The 15752-nt window shown below is 40.2% G+C and overlaps 1 protein-coding gene across 4 annotated transcripts in view; it reads left to right on the top strand.

The window, feature by feature from the left end:
- Window positions 1-15752, top strand: part of LOC117479995 (myosin-10-like) — a 78058-nt gene that overhangs the window by 19607 nt on the left and 42699 nt on the right. For all 4 annotated transcript variants that reach the window (XM_034127129.1, XM_034127128.1, XM_034127132.1 and 1 more), the window contains one exon: window positions 12211-12238. In XM_034127129.1, the coding sequence (XP_033983020.1) occupies window positions 12211-12238 (28 nt within the window). The remainder of the gene's footprint in view (window positions 1-12210; window positions 12239-15752) is intronic.

Below are 15752 nucleotides of genomic sequence, written 5' to 3'. Positions count from 1 at the left end.
TAATTAGGTTGTAATTACTGTGTTATAGGGGTGTAATGTAGAGAAAAGCAATCTATACATTTTCCGAAATATTGAATGCCCATTTACAAACGATAAGGCAGATAGTTGGTGCCGTAGTTTAAACCATATTCCCAGTGGAAACATGAAAAACTGGTTTGCAACGGGACTCAGTCTCCGAACCGGCCCTTGAACGCCTCGATGGAAACATGGTTTATCGCTCTCGTCTTCATCGACTGCCAGCACTAAAGCTACAAATAGTTCCACTTTACAAACTGCATTAAAGCGTCTCCCTCCCACACCAGATGGTAACGTCCCGCTCACTGAAGTCAGAAGTTGATCCGTGGATTTCCATCCCACCGTCAACAGCTCACTCTCTGCTCTGCTGCCATAAAGCTGGCTCATATCTGCAGGGCAGCGCACGGTTAATGCAAGGGAAATAGACATATTACATTTCAAAGAGTCTTGTAATTATCCCAAGAATGTTTACCACAAGCAGCAGAAACACGTGGGACCTACACCTCTCACACTTCCTCTCTATCGCTTCATCTTCGCTGTTTCTCTTTCCCAGACTTTTCTCATTTCGCCCCTCCGTCAGAAGCATTTGAAATATGTGCTTTGTGGGAAAATCTCCTGAAGCCTGCTCTCAGTAGAGTTCAGCTCAGACAGAACAACACAAATCCACAAGCTGTGTTTAACACGCAACGGACTCTGACCTCCGTGTGTGCAACACTGTTCATAAATATTCAGATTCAACTGTTAAATTCCATTCATCTCAACAAAGCCGGCCTCAGTCCTCTTGCTATGTAAGCATGGCATACTCCAGGATGCAGAGGAAGTCATATGTCGCATATTTCACCTCATGGCTTGTGAACAAGGCCTCAAATCTTTCATTTCTATCTCAAAAGAACATAAAACAACTGCAATTTGTTTTATTCCAGCAGTATAGAAAGAAAGGCAGAACTAAGTACACTTGCAAGTAGTATATGTATATTCTGGAAGTAATATGGTTGTCATCAGAGGTGGGGGAAGTACTCAGATATTGTACTTGAGTACAAGTAGAAGTACTCAGAACTTGTACTTGAGTAAAAGTAGAAGTACTCAGATCTTGTACTTGAGTAAAAGTAGAAGTACTCAGATCGTGTACTTGAGTAAAAGTAGAAGTACTCAGATCTTGTTCTTGAGTAAAAGTAGAAGTACTCAGATCGTGTACTTGAGTAAAAGTAGAAGTACTCAGATCTTGTACTTGAGTAAAAGTAGTAGTACCAGAGTGTAGGAATACTCTGTTACAGTAAAAGTCCTGCATTCAAAATGTTCCTCAAGTGAAAGTAGAAAAGTATTATCATCAAAATATAGTGAAAGTAGCTACAGTAAAAGTAGTCATTGTGCAGATTGGTCCATTTCAGAATAATATATATGATATGTTTTATAATGATTGATCATGAAAGTGTTCTCAAAGCTGGTAAAGGTGCAGCTAGTTTGAATGACTTTGTATACTGCAGGGTAGCTTGTGAATTTACTCCAGGTGGAACTAAAGTCTGATTTAACACTTGATTAGATTTCACATCATTCATCCACATCTGTAAAGTAACTAAAGGTATTAAATACATGTAGTGGAGGAAAAGTACACCATTTACCTCTGAACTGTAGAGGAGTAGAAGTACACAGTAGCATACAATGGAAATACATATTAACATAACCCCTGTGAAGCCCCCCACTCTCATATCTCTCTGTATATTTAACTAACATTCATTTATTTGGGTTTACTCCATTTGTATTGGCTTCAAACAAACTGAAGTTAGTGTGTTCAAGGTGGTGGGGGGTTTATAAGGATCAGGCGATGCAGTAAAATCACTGCCAATAAAACCACTTGATGCACGGCAAGCTTTTTCACTTTCACTTTAATATCAAACCTGTTGATCCAATGAAAACAACAAGATGTTCTACTTCCTGTTTCCCTTTTTCTGTAAGGGGTGAGAGAAAGAGACAAACTGGAGAGGAAGCTCAGGTTGTAAAGAGTGAGAATAACTTCCTCTCTCTTTCCCCTCACACACTGCTGTCATTTCAGTAATGGAGGGGGGCATTTACTATCCCATGATGAGGGTCTATTTTCTGCCTGTGATCTCAGAACTACCCTGATTTCATCTGCATGTCGTTCGGTGACGTGATGTTATTTATAGCTGCCTATCTGTTCTCTCCATTGTGCCACCATGGTCTCTTCCCCTCTGCTATCTCCATTTTCCCTTTTTATTCCCCTATCTGGTCCCACTCCCTTCCCACCACACCCCCCCCCCCTCGCCTCACACTCCTCCCTGAAATGTGCCAGATGCTCAGGGGAACTTCCTGAGACTGGCATTGGGAGTTACGACGCCCTCCACCCATTTGTTATAAGCCCCTTAGTGCGAAAGTCTCGCTTCTCGTCTGCAAATCAAATCAGATCTTAATGATATAGCCCAATATTACAAGTTATTCATTTGTGTCAGGGGGCTTTACAGAGTTTACAGCATACGACACCACTTAGTCCTTGCAGTAACAATGTTAAACTCCCAAAGAAACCCCACAATTAACGGTGAAATGTGTTAGAAATGTTAGGAAGTAAACAGAAGGATGTCCAAAAATCTTCCAGGTGACGCCAAAAGATAATATCGTAGACGTCAGGCAGGACCAGGACTCATGATACAGACGTAATAAGCTTAACACAGAGGAAAGTCTTAACTCTATAGATGGGATGTCTGCCAAAGAGTGACCAGCATAGTCTACGTTGCTTTTTTGTTCCTGATTGGCACAAAGGGCGACTGTATTCTGTCTGACGATAAAACAGCTAATAACTGTGAAAACAGACATAACTTCTGCTGCATTCGGACCCCCCCCCCCCCCCCCCCCCCCCCCCCCCCACACACACACCTGCCCCCCTCCTCATTTCCCCTTAATGTCACTTCTGTCGCACCGCCAGCATGCCGAAAACAACGCCTGTTCCACACCCAGGAGGCCCAGTGCTGCTGGGGAGGGACACCAGGGGGGAGTCCGAATACCAGCACACACACACACACACACACACACACACACACACACACACACACACACACACACACACACACACACACACACACACACACACACACACACACACACGCGGCTCAGTGTCTGCCCTTCTGTTCGGAGAGGCTCGTGAATGCCTGGCTGGCAGCTGGTTCAAACAGCATTACAGTGACTCACACAGTTGAGATGTTGAGTCACTCAGCGGTGCAAATGGCAAATAAAAAGTACATTGTTTTAACGGATAATAGTTTTATAAGAGCCAAAATACCCGCTGTTGTTTCCCTCAGCTGATAGCATCAATGGAACGTACTAGAAAACCATTTAACCGGTGACATTGGTACACATTGAAATGAAAAGAGGAATGCAGTAATATGGGATTTCTCTTTTAGGGCTCCTTTAAACATTTTCTCTTAAGGCTGCACAATTAATCAATATATGGAGTGGTCGAATCGCAGTAAGCGCAACACTTGGTAAAGGCTGAATATGTGAAAATATCAGAATGAAAGTTTGTAATCTGGCCCCAACTTCATGGTACCACAATATTACATTGCATTACCCTTTAAAATTAGGGTTAGGGTTAGTTTTTGGTCATTTTTAAGAATGATGTCATGCTAATTTAGTCATAATGGGTCATAAATATATTTAACTGGAGTCCATTAACCATTTAATTTGATCCCTGCAGAACAGTGGTGTAATTCCACAAAGTACATCTACTTACACGTACAAATGTGATATATTTGAGTATTAATCGTGTATTTCTATTTCATTCTTCTACTCCAGTACAAGCAGAGGTATATATAGTACTTTCTCACCTCTTAATTTATCTGACAACTTTAGTTCGTAGTGATTTTGTAGATTCATATTCTAAATACAAATGAACTAATAAGACATGTAATATGAGCTTCACCTTAACCAGCTGCTACACTAAAGCATGAACACAAAAACACTTCCACAATTTTAATAAATGATATGTTGTTCTGAAATGGGCGATTCTGCATAATGTGTACTTTTACTTTTGACACTGTAAATATTTTACACATTTTTAGATGCAAGACCTTTTACTTTGACAGTTAATTATTGGTACTTTTACTTAAAGGTCTCTATTGTTCTCTTCTTCAAAACTATATCACAGGTCTCAGATATATCCAGAGCCTGTCTCTGATTGGCTGAAACACCAAACAGATCATTGCAGCATCCCATAATCCCCTCTGTTTCAGCCCTGTTTCCAAAGTGCTGATTCTCTGTCTGTTACTTTAGATGAAAATAAGGAGCCCCTCCCCACGCCCCTCTGAGAGAGATTTGGTTAAAAAGAACTCAATGGTGCTCTAGGAGGAGATTCAGGTGATAAGGTGGGGGGGGGGGGTTACCTTGGTTGCTGATTGGCTAATGGTTACACAAGACAAAACATCGTTATGACATCATAAAGTGGCCAAAATCTGATCAGCTCATTTTCAGACAGGTTTTTATAGAAATGGATCAGGACAAAAAGAGAGAGAATCTTTGTTCCTGAGTCTCTTTACACAGAGGGGACACATGTTGATGTATAAAAGACGTGGAAAATAGGTATTTCTTCTAAGTGTGTTTACCTTTTCAAACCGTCTGTAGTATGTAGGATGTGACACATTATAACCCTTAAGCCTTCTACTTATAACTCTGTTTAATTTGCCTCTTATCATAATTGTCCCGGAAGCTTCCAAGTGACAGTTACACACTGCAGGACAACTCCCAGATCACACTGCTTCTTCCACTGTCTGGGAATGTGACACACACACACACACACACACACACACACACACACACACACACACACACACACACACACACACATACACACACACACACACACACACACACACACACACACATACACATACACACACACACACACACACACACACACACACATATACACACACACACACACACACACACACACACACACACACACACTTAGGGCTTTGTGGTTTTACGTAGCTCTGGATTGTGTCTGCTGCTCTGGGCCATTATGAGTAAGCGTATGCACTAATACAATCACCATATTCTACTGCGTGTGTGTAATACTGGGTGAATTCCCCCCCTCCACACACACACACACACACAGTAGTTTAGTAGAGAGCAGCTCACCAGGATTTCTCACGTGTGTGAAGCTGTTGCCTTGACGCTAGGATTTTCACTGTGTGCGTTTTACGACTTCTTTTATGAAGCGAATCGTGAGAGCTTGAGACCCAATGTGGAAAAAATGTGTTACATCCAGCTATGAAGACCCCGAGAGGTTTAAAACCAAGTTTACAAGAGAACTTTTTACATGGTTTTTGTTTTAAGCTGATTGTTACTATTTAAAAAGTTGTGTTTTTTGTTTCTTAAATGTGTAAAACACAAAAAATGTGAGCATTCAGTTTGAATGTATTTATTTTTGTTTTGTTAGCAGCATGTTAGCAAGGCATCAAAACTTTAAAGAGTCCTCTCCTGCTGATGTTCAGGTGTATATCAGTATGTAGTGTCTCTACTTTAAAGAGTCCTCTCCTGCTGATGTTCAGGTGTATATCAGTATGTAGTGTCTCTACTTTAAAGAGTCCTCTCCTGCTGATGTTCAGGTGTATATCAGTATGTAGTGTCTCTACTTTAAAGAGTCCTCTCCTGCTGATGTTCAGGTGTATATCAGTATGTAGTGTCTCTACTTTAAAGAGTCCTCTCCTGCTGATGTTCAGGTGTATATCAGTATGTAGTGTCTCTACTTTAAAGAGTCCTCTCCTGCTGATGTTCAGGTGTGTATCAGTATGTAATGTCTCTACTTTAAAGAGTCCTCTCCTGCTGATGTTCAGGTGTATATCAGTATGTAGTGTCTCTACTTTAAAGAGTCCTCTCCTGCTGATGTTCAGGTGTATATCAGTATGTAGTGTCTCTACTTTAAAGAGTCCTCTCCTGCTGATGTTCAGGTGTATATCAGTATGTAGTGTCTCTACTTTAAAGAGTCCTCTCCTGCTGACGTTCAGGTGTATATCCACGTGTGTACTTTAAATATACACATAGGATACATCTTACATTATAGAAGTGTGCAAAGTAGTGATGTTTTTTTTTATTTAAATGAGGAATGGATTAATAGAGAGAGGTCAGTGAGTTTCTTTCACACATACGTTAGTCTGCAGAGGAGCTGGTTTCAACTGTTCCTTTTTGTTATCTCTGCCAATGTTATCACAAGCATGAGATGAATGAGAATACGTCTTAATGTAACCATAGGTTGACAGACTTAACATTAAAACAACCATTTGTGGGTCAGACTTTGTGGGGATTGCATTGAATTTGCGCCAGATTTCCGAGGATCATTGACAATAAATGGACGTAATTATGATTCTAGTTTGCTGAGAATGTTTTGATACACTATTTGGTTTCAGCGATGGATATGGAGAGTGGTTGAGGTTAGGAATCCTCAAAGCTTTTCAGCCTGCAGCATAAATGAGACATTTTAGACTCATTAAAATCATGAAAACATAAATTACACTGTTGTTTGGTGCCCAGATTTTCGTGGTTTATATAACGTTTTCATTATTTTTGGCCCATTAAGTACAAATCACTCATTATTCAAAGGCGCCCTAGTGTGCTTTTTTGGGGTTTTCCCTCTTCTGCAGTGTGTTATCTAGGTTTTAGTGCATGTAAATGGTCTGCAAAGGCTACAAAGAGGTGCTGAAACTCAGGCAGTATGAGAAAAATAAAGAGCTGTTTGCACATTAAAGCATGGAGACAAGTCACAGTAGAGACACACAATACAAATAACTCAATATGTACATGTGTGTGAGGAAGTACACGTACAGTATTGGTATGAAAACACGACTAATTTGATTTACAGTCAGGAGGGGGAAGCTGAGGGTGAACCGGGTTAAATGAGGTCGATTATGCGGGTTTATTGTAACGATCGGGGCTTTTGTGGAGACGGAGGGAGAGGGATTGCTCTGGAATGTGAAGAATGAGGGTTTGTTTAATCCTCATGAGGGATAAATGATTAGCAGCGAGGGGAAACCCTGCTGTGCTACACAGACCCGTCCCTAACACGGGAGACAGCACGGAGATTTCAACCCAGTCTCACAAAAAAACGTGTAATAGCTACGTTGGTCCACAGGGCAATACGTAGTATATTCGTAATATCTATCAAACTATGGATCCTAAACATCCACTGTACGTAGATTCAAAAAGCATTTTAACGCCAAACTATCCTACAATTTAGGATTTTCCTCTAAAAATAAATCGGTTGTCCGGCATGTTTTTTTCTCTCACTGGGAAAGTTTGCGATCACGTGACACTGGTCATTAGAAATGAATTGGACAAAAATATTGTATCCATGGCACGTCTTGAGAGGGTTATTTGTGAGATTTGAGTGAATTGGAGAGGAAACTATAGTCTAGAAAGTATGCAAAGTTTCTTAAAATGGGAGAATTAATCAACAGGGATGGGAATGACAGGTTTCATTAGGATATGATATTGTACTTATACTCAGAGGTGGGAAGTAACTAAGTACATTTACTCAAGTACTTAAGTATAATTTTGAGATACCATCTTGGTACTTCTACTCCACTACCGTTCAGAGGTAAATGGTGTACTTGTACTCCACTACATGTATTTAATACCTTTAGTTATTTCACAGATCTGGATGAATGATGTGAAATCTAATCAAGTGTTAAATCAGACTTTAGTTCCACCTGGAGTAAATTCACAAGCTACCCTGCAGTATACAAAGTCATTCAAACTAGCTGCACCTTTACCAGCTTTGAGAACACTTTCATGATCAATCATTATAAAACATATCATATATATTATTCTGAAATGGACCAATCTGCACAATGACTACTTTTACTGTCGCTACTTTCACTATATTTTGATGATAATACTTTTCTACTTTTACTTGAGGAACATTTTGAATGCAGGACTTTTACTGAAACAGAGTATTCCTACTCTCTGGTACTTCTACTTTTACTCAAGTACAAGATCTGAGTACTTCTACTTTTACTCAAGAACAAGATCTGAGTACTTCTACTTTGACTCAAGTACAAGATCTGAGTACTTCTACTTTTACTCAAGTACAAGATCTGAGTACTTCTACTTTTACTCAAGTACAAGATCTGAGTACTTCTACTTTTACTCAAGTACAAGATCTGAGTACTTCTACTTTTACTCAAGTACAACATCTGAGTACTTCTACTTTTACTCAAGTACAACATCTGAGTACTTCTACTTTTACTCAAGTACAAGATCTGAGTACTTCTACTTTTTCTACTTTAACCATATTTAGATTCCAATCTATTCTTTTTAATAAATGGAATAGAAATGTAAGCTCTATTCTAAGGCAAAAGGGAATTTCATAATAAGGGTATACTGAAAATGACAATTAACTTTGCATTCGTGATGCTGGATCATTGATTATTGAATTTATAAAACAATCCATTCTTAAGTCATTGTTACACCCCTGAGAATACCAATACTCATTTTAAAGGGGTTTTTTTCTGCATTTTTTATTTGATTTTGAAGTAACATGGAATTAAAGGTAACTATAGAAACGGAAATGGAAACGGCTGGATTTTGTTGCAAGAAGAACTACTATATCTTGTTAATGGAGTTAAGTATTTCACCCTACAGTGAACCGTGGTCGCAGAACTGATCGGTTGAAAGCCTCCTTCTCCTATGACGACATGTAGATTGTTTCCAAACAGAGCCTGAACTGCGGTCTGACCTATAACTGGAAACATGACTTATTTCCATCTGACATTAACATCACCTAAATAACCGGCTGTGAGTTCCCGTTGATGAGGTGATTAATTAAAAGCACATGTTGCTGGTGAGGAAACGGGATTTCAGTGAGTTTCCGCTCCGTAGTGGTCTGGCTTTGCAGCGTTCACGAGGGGAAAAGGGGGAAATGAGAGCAGCAGAGTGAGAGGGAAACACAAAGGGGGGAAAGATTTAGCGAGGCAGTAATGAGCTACTGGAAGAGCCGTCTGATTGGTCCAGCCAGCATGGCACCCTGGGTAAATACGACCCAGCAGTCGTTGTATAGTGTTGGAGGAAGCATTCGCTGCCAAGAGAGCGAAGGTGGCAGCGTGGAGGAGACGGATGCACGCTATCACTCTTTAAAACAGCACCTTAGATCAGGGGGGTCCATACATACTCTCACTGAGGGCCACACATGGAAAAACATCCTAAAATCCTAGAAAAGTAAACTGCCGCCGAGGCCCCAGATAGTGAATCTTACGCAGGGAATCATCCAAGACAAGATCTTTGTTCCTGTACATTTATTACATGATCCAATACCACCAAAACATATTTGACCATTTCCTAAATCTTGCCCTTTGCCTTTCCTGTGGCCTCCTTGTGCTTTCCTTGGTAAAAGACCATATGACATACTGGTGCACTAATCCCACCTCCACCTGCATAAAACAACTTTAACTACCTTAAATAATATCACTAAATAAAATGTTTACTATACACAAAAACAACAAGAAGATAAATGTTAAACTATTCAATAATATGAAGCAGTATATAGCTCCAACACATACGAAGGACCCCTCATTAAAGGTGAGGTATATTGCCTCATAAGTTAAGTTAGAAGTTAGCAAACTCAATCAAATGTAGGTAAATTATTCTGTAAATTTGAATATGCTATAACAGCCTGCATCACAGGGTTTCATTTATTTTCATTTTAGCAGCTCATCCCTTAAAACAGAAGCCTCAGACTGATTATAATAAAGGGAAATATGGTTGTTGTTAGTATGGAAATAAGTTATTGGGCTTTTTTATCAAATAAGATTTGTTTGTTTGTTTAATTGACTGAATTTATTTGGAAATGTGGCTTATTAACACATGAATACTACTGTGTAATATCTGTTTACATCAGGGTCAACAGAGGACATCTGGTATAGGGTTGGACAATATATCAATATTATATCGATATCGTGATTTGAGACTGGATATCATCTTAGAATTTGGATGCCCTGACATCGTACATTTTTCCTTTATCTGGTTTTTAAAGAATGCATTACAGTAGAGTGATGTAATTATTTCTGAATTTCCCAGACTCATAGCCTTCCTTCTTTTGGTGAAAGCATCGATGGTCAACCCTACAATGTGAGACTTTTTTCTGAGCATCTTTTCATTGTTCTAGCTTTAGCCATGGTATCCATTACTGCTCATGTTGCCTCAACTGCAAACAAAACGCTTCCAGAGGAACAGGAAAGACTTATCCATCACATGGTGTTTGTTAAAGCACCAGAGCAACACTCGAGGTAACTGTGTGGGTATCTGGACTTCAGTTCTGCAGCACCCTGCACGTCCAATGTGTGGCTTTTTATCGCAATTTGTACCAGATTGTTTTCCAATTCGTTGCAGATTGAGAGCTAATTTCAGAAACATGATGTCACCGTGCTAACACGTTCCCGCTTTAATCACGTAACGCTGACTCTATGTTGCTCGGAGCCTTTTTTTAGTGAGTGTGTGTTTGATTGTCAAACTCGTGATAAGTTACACAGCGTTCCCATTAGAAGAAATTGGTGCCGGTCAACATGTCCAGGAAGCATTTAAAATGAAGGAATCACGGTGAAATATCATCTCTCTGTGTTTGTTATTGAGCTAGAAAACAGTTGATAGGAAGGATATATAAACAAGACATCATGAAGGCATGTACTGTGTGTCCTGAAGAGTGTAGTGGTGGGCAATGTGAGTGCATATGGGTCGGCAGTGGTCCCATGCCTTTCAGTTTCTTGTAGTTTAGGAATGTGGAGGTGTTGTCTTCTTCAGAAAATAAAAAATCTCCTCACTTCCTACCACAAGAATGTCAGCAGCAGGAGGCCACACAAAGTACAACACCTGGCACAAAAAGCATTACTCAATATGAAGAAGAAGACCAATTGAGAGGATGATGAGCTTTAGTGTGATCTACTGCTCTAGAAGAACTTTAAAACCCTTTCAAAATAAGTAAAAGTTGCCATATTCACAGACGTTACTTAAATATTCGACATATTAGTTATGACATGCTCAGATTGTGTCATCTTCTGTTTGCTTGTACTCTGGGTTCTGGGCTTTGTAGTTCTTTATGGTGCTCAGTAGGACCCTCAGAGTTGAGAGGTCACACTTCAGTGAGCATATAGCTAATCCTGTCATCTGGACTTCAGTGTGGATTCCTCTGTGATGAAAGGTGTTACAGCTTTGGTTACGAGTTTGGGTGTCGCTTTATGGACATTACACAGCAGGCGAGGTATAGTCTGGATGAAAGAGGCTGAGGAATGGCTGTAAAATGTGCAAACACTGAATATATATGACGTTGGTGTCCATGGAGCAATAACTCTGTGTTTAATGGAACAGGAATGAGTCCAGTTTTTGGTTGTTAGCCTGAAATAAGGTCTGTGGTTAACACAAGCTGAAGAGATTTTAAAGTTTTATTCTACGACATAAAATACGTCAGTAAATACCCCACTGGTGGATTTAAGTGTCTAAATGAGACGACTAAACGTCATCACGCCCAACATTAGCCACCTTTAGCTTAGCGGTGGTGACGTGAAGTCATGTGACCGTGCTGTAGTTCCTTTATAGCCCAACATTAGCCACCTTTAGCTTAGCGGTGGTGATGTGAAGTCATGGGACCATGCTGTAGTTCCTTTATAGCCCAACATTAGCCACCTTTAGCTTAGCGGTGGTGACGTGAAGTCATGTGACCGTGCTGTAGTTCCTTTATAGCCCAACATTAGCCACCTTTAGCTTAGCGGTGGTGATGTGAAGTCATGGGACCATGCTGTAGTTCCTTTATAGCCCAACATTAGCCTCCTTTAGCTTAGCGGTGGTGACGTGAAGTCATGTGACCATGCTGTAGTTCCTTTATAGCCCAACATTAGCCGCCTTTAGCTTCGCGGTGGTGACGGGAAGTCATGTGACCGTGCTGTAGCTTTTTACCTCAATAATCATAAAGTGGTTTTAATGTCTTTTCAGCAAAACTCTATGTGTATTTTTCCAAAATGTACCTAGCATACTGTGCCTCTGTATTGATACTGTGCCCTATAGCCTACCAAGAAAACATACTGGTTGAGTTGCATTGCATTCATGTGTTCCTTCTTTGTAATTACTCTAGTTGTAATGATGGGTAAAACCATGGAGAGGATGTGAAGATGCTGACTGTGTTTTCTCTTCTTTTTCTCCGTACAGATCGTGAGGACCAATCCATCCTTTGCACGTAAGTTTCCTCCTCTCTTCTTCTTTGGTCCTTCCTCTGTTAGGACTGATGGTTGTTCTGTGGTTCTGGTGATAGAACAGCTGGAACATAGTCTCAAGATTATATAGCTGTATCTTAATAAGGTTATCTGCTAAAAGACAGGGTTCTTGTCCTCAAAATGTTCTTTAAAATACTAGCTAACAATCTTATTTAGCCTCCATCACTTCTGCATTATATTTTGCATTACTCATCGCCCTTCTTGTTTCTCTAACCCTGAGTCAGTTGGCCATCTCCCATCATCCCACTGTTTTATTTAAAGACTGGTTTCAAATAGCTTTTTTATGAGTTATGAGTGCGGTTTGGTGCCCTGCCTTCATCTTCTCTGGCAGAGGAGTAATTAAGTGCCACACTCTTCCAATGTGGATCGAGTGGACGCTGCCAGAGAAGCGCTGTTGCATAATGTGTAATAGATTCAGAAAACAACGTCTCCTTTTGGTGAAAGTGGAGCCATTTTAGCACTGTTGGAAGAATCTTAAAGGGGCTCTATTATGCTTTTTGGGGGTTTCCCTTTCATGTAGTGTGTTATGTAAGTTTGTGTGCATGTAAATGGTCTGCAAAGGCTTAAATCAAAAGGTATGTCAAATAGATTTAGTGGAGGAAAAAGTACAATACTGGCTTCCCAAAGGTTGTGGAGTAGATGTTTAAAGTATTAAATAACAATACTCAAGTAAGTACTTGAAGTTTTACTTAGGGTACTTGGGGAAATGTACTTCCTTCTTTTCAAAATAAAAGTATGGAGCCAGGTTAACACGGTTGGAAGAAGCACTCAGATCTTAAAGGGGCCCCGTTATACTTTTTGGGGTTTTCCCTTTCATGTAGTGTGTCATGTAGGTTGTGCATGTAACGGTACGTCCACACGGTTCCGTTGCGTTGAAGCTTGCCGGTGGGCGTGTCTGGTGCTCGACTAACAACCAATCACATTAATCTCCCGCCCCAGACACACAAGCACGCGGTTTGATTGGCTATCGCTTGTACTGGCATGTGATTTGATTGGCTGGCGCTTCCGTCGACGCTGGAAAAGTTTAACTTTTCTCAACTTTCAAAGTGAGCAACGGAGGGCAAAGCAACGTGACGGAACCACAATGCAGTTCGGCAAAGCTTGACGTCACCCCATTCAAAGTGAATGGGAAGCGTCTCCGTTGAAGCACGCGACGGAACTGTGTGGACGTACCGTAAATGGTCTGCAAAGGCTTAAAATCAAAGTCAAAAGCCGTCACATAAATGTAGTGGAGGAAAAAGTACAATACTGGCTTCCCAAACGTTGTGGAGTAGATGTATAAAGTATTACATTAAATACTGAAGTAAGGAACAAGTACTTGAAGTTTTACTTACGATACTTTGGTAAATGTAATTTGTTCTTTTCAAAATAAAAGTTGACCTATCACTGTAAGGAGTGTTATATTATTATTATTATATTATTTTCATTACAAAGGCATCAGTTGGAAGTATATAATGAATACGATATGTTGAAATAATAACACGTGAAAAAATAGACTCTCAGTTAGATCTCAAAGAACTATTTAACAGTCAGAATAAGATAACAGATCTTCATCTCTTCAGATAACGACACTGGTAACTTTTCTTCTTTTCCAAATGTGCCGCTATAAAACCACATGTCCCTCCTGAAAACAATAATGTGTAATCTAATCTTATCTTCTCTAAATAGATGAAGAATCCCATGGTCTCAGTGCTGTTTCTGAAGTCTGACTCTACTTATAGTCTTCGGATAAAAACACTGCATGGACTTTGCGACAACAACTTTTAATCCAGTTAAAATGCCACGGGCATATTTAACATAGTTAAGAATTAGAGAAGCTTTTGTGTGGTTTAGCAGTAATGTGTCCAGAATAACTAAACAGGAACAGGTCAATAATCAGTTCCTGGTGTTTTCTGAGGAACAATAGTTGCTTTAAGTGTCCGGTCTCACTGGATTTCAGGTTGAAGAAGTCGATGTGATCAGCTGTAAAGAGTTCACATTTAACACGAGGCTGTGTCTATATGCCTGATGGATGGATGGATGGATGGATGGATGGATGGATGGATAGATTGATTGATGGAAGGATGATGGATGGATGATGATGGATGGATGGATGGATGATGGATGGATGGATGGATAGATGGATGGATGATGGATGATGGATGGATGGATGGATAGATTGATTGATGGAAGGATGATGGATGGATGATGATGGATGGATGGATGGATGATGGATGGATGGATGGATAGATGGATGGATTGATGATGGATGGATGATGGATGGATGGATGGATGGATGGATGGATGATGGATTGATGATGGATGGATGGATGGATGGATGGATGGATGGATGTTTGGATGGATAGATAGATAGATAGATAGATAGATAGATTTTAATACTTGTTCGGCTGAGTTCAGCACTAGTTGTAGTGGAGCTATGTTCCTTTGAAGGGAGAACAGAAAGTCGAGCATTGCAGTAATCAATCATAACAAGACATCAAGCCAAACTGGGTATATTTGACCTATATATGTATGTTGGAGGACTCGCCCATTATATTCTGGTGCTTCAGCTGAATCTGGTCTCTGAGCAGTGGAGCTAATAACCAGCTCGACTAAAGCCACTGGTATGTGGATGTAGTGTTGCTGGCCTGGTTTCCATGTTGGTTCTGGGTTTGCTGGGCTGTGGGAGCATGAACACAGCTATCATTAGAGAGCCTGGAAACTCTGGAGACTGGCCCACAAAACCACAGCTCTCCAGTAAAAAGAGGCGAAAAAGACCAATGGATGGATTTAGAAAACAGCAACAGATCGACCAATGGACGTCTGATCTTTCTGTCTTTGTTTATTCTCTCCTCAATGAATAGTTGTATTGTTAGGGGTTTTGCGATGATTTGTCTTGGGATGGCTGTGGGATTAAATGGTTGTTTTCCGATCAGAGGATCTTTAGTTTGATCTCCAGCCCCTTCAGTCAGTATGTTGAAGTGTCCTTGGGAAAGATACCAACATTTCTTCTGTAGGCGTGGCTAAAAGTGTGTGATCTGCCCCTTTAGGTACTTTGAAAGTTGTTTTGGATGAAAGCCTCTGTTAGAGCTATTCGTTGTTTGTATATTTTCGTAGTTAAACCTTTATTGTAATGCTTGTTGGGTATTGGACCCTTTAAACTGGTGACCTCTACAGGACTCAGAGAGGCATCAGATGTATTTAAAAGTCTTTACTTGCAGAGCACAGGTAGTACATGTTGATGTTCATGACATCTTTGCTCTCGAAACACAACGTAGTGCGCTCGGCAAAAACAGGATACAGAAACAAATTGTGTTACAAAATAAGAGTCTATTTCAAAATAAGAGTCTCTGAAGATGAAGAATCTTAACGTTGCTGTTTAATACAGAGTCATTTAATCAGTATTTAGTGGCACTATTTAATTAGTTTGAGCAGCGTAATTACTATCACTGGCATTTTTGACCAGAGGTGGTAGAAGCATTAGATAAATTAAAGATC

Source organism: Trematomus bernacchii, unplaced genomic scaffold (genome assembly GCF_902827165.1).
Source record: "Trematomus bernacchii unplaced genomic scaffold, fTreBer1.1, whole genome shotgun sequence".
NCBI lineage: Eukaryota > Metazoa > Chordata > Actinopteri > Perciformes > Nototheniidae > Trematomus > Trematomus bernacchii.
This window is presented reverse-complemented; position numbering and strand designations above follow the sequence as displayed.